At 37.2% G+C, this 1353-nt stretch overlaps 1 protein-coding gene across 1 annotated transcript; it reads left to right on the forward strand.

The window, feature by feature from the left end:
* Positions 1-221: 221 nt before the first annotated feature.
* On the forward strand, positions 222-1126 carry LOC107736526 (NAD(P)(+)--arginine ADP-ribosyltransferase 2-like; the record flags this gene model as incomplete). The annotated part of the gene is made up of 2 exons (XM_016547917.1): positions 222-272; positions 348-1126. Coding segments are annotated over exons 1-2 (830 nt in total), but the record flags the coding sequence as incomplete, so codon positions are not given.
* Between the last annotated feature and the right edge of the window lie 227 nt (positions 1127-1353).

Here is a 1353-nt window from a genome sequence, read left to right on the forward strand (position 1 = left end):
AGCTTTGGAGAATTTGATGTTTCCCCATTCAAAGAGATAGGAGCTATGATAAGATGATATGATAAGATGATTGCCGAGTAAAATTACTTGCCTTAAAGTGACTTTTGCTATTATAGTGATAGATTTAGTATTTGTGAGACACTGTTGTGTTTCTGGTTGTCTTTCAGCATCTGCGCTTCACTAGATCTACTAGATTATCTGAGGGATTTGACTGAATCAAGATGCTGCTGATCATTGAAGCAGCTCTTCTCATTTTAGCTGCTCTAGGACAGGTAAGCTTGGGTTCTAGTATGAATATTACAGACATGAATACTGATGATTGATTATTATTATTGCTGTTGCTGCAGGATCACAGAGCTGCTGTTAAAGGACAGATATTTCCACTGGATATGGCACTGAATTCAGTTGATGATGAATATGATGGTTGCACTGTTAAAATGGAACACCTGGTGGAGTCAAATTATCTAGAGAAGGAAATCAATAACTCACCTGATTTTAAAAAGGCTTGGCAAGAAGGTGAAGTGAATGCCACACCACCAGAAGATAACCTGACATGGAATAATTCAATCTCCATTTATGTGTACACCAACAATAATTCTAATGTATACAGCAATTTTAACATGGCTGTTCGTAATGGTAAACAAAACTACACAGACCAGACATTTAAATGGTATTCAATTCAATTTTTGTTAACCGATGCAATCAAGAAATTGACTAAAACACAAAAGGAATGCAAGTCAACGTATCGTGGTACTACAGTTGAATTTTATAAGAATGTTACTGGAGAAGATGTTCGTTTTGGCTCTTTTACATCCTCCTCTCTTGAACGTAAAGTAGCACAAGATTTTGGAAATAAATCTTGTTTTGAAATCAAAACTTGTGAAGGTGCTGATGTGACAAAATATTCTAAGTATCCTAAACAGAAAGAAGTGCTGATTCCTCCATATGAGAAGTTTAAAGTCACTTCTGTCAGGACAAGAAAAGATCAGAAAAATCTCTGGTGTGAGACTGTGTACAAGTTGGAAAGCATTGGAAAAAAAAGTGACCTGAACTGTTTAGTGGCATTCAAGAAACCAACCAAGTTCCTTAAAAATACACCAACATTTAACACTTATGCATTTTGCAGGTGTTTTTTCCAAAAGCTAAGGGCCATTATCAGTCATGGCTATTATGAAATAAATCAGTTAGAGGCATTTATAGGCATAGGTGAACTAGGTGGTTGCCTAGAAGAGCATCAGCTGGGGGAACACCAACTCAATCCCACCGATGGAGAAACTTACATAGAGCACCATCAGCCATGGACACGCAGATTCATTTCCACCGATGGAGAAATTTACAAAGAGCTCCATCAGC

Source organism: Sinocyclocheilus rhinocerous, unplaced genomic scaffold (genome assembly GCF_001515625.1).
Source record: "Sinocyclocheilus rhinocerous isolate Xijiao unplaced genomic scaffold, SAMN03320098_v1.1 C36759352, whole genome shotgun sequence".
Taxonomy (NCBI): Eukaryota; Metazoa; Chordata; class Actinopteri; order Cypriniformes; family Cyprinidae; genus Sinocyclocheilus; species Sinocyclocheilus rhinocerous.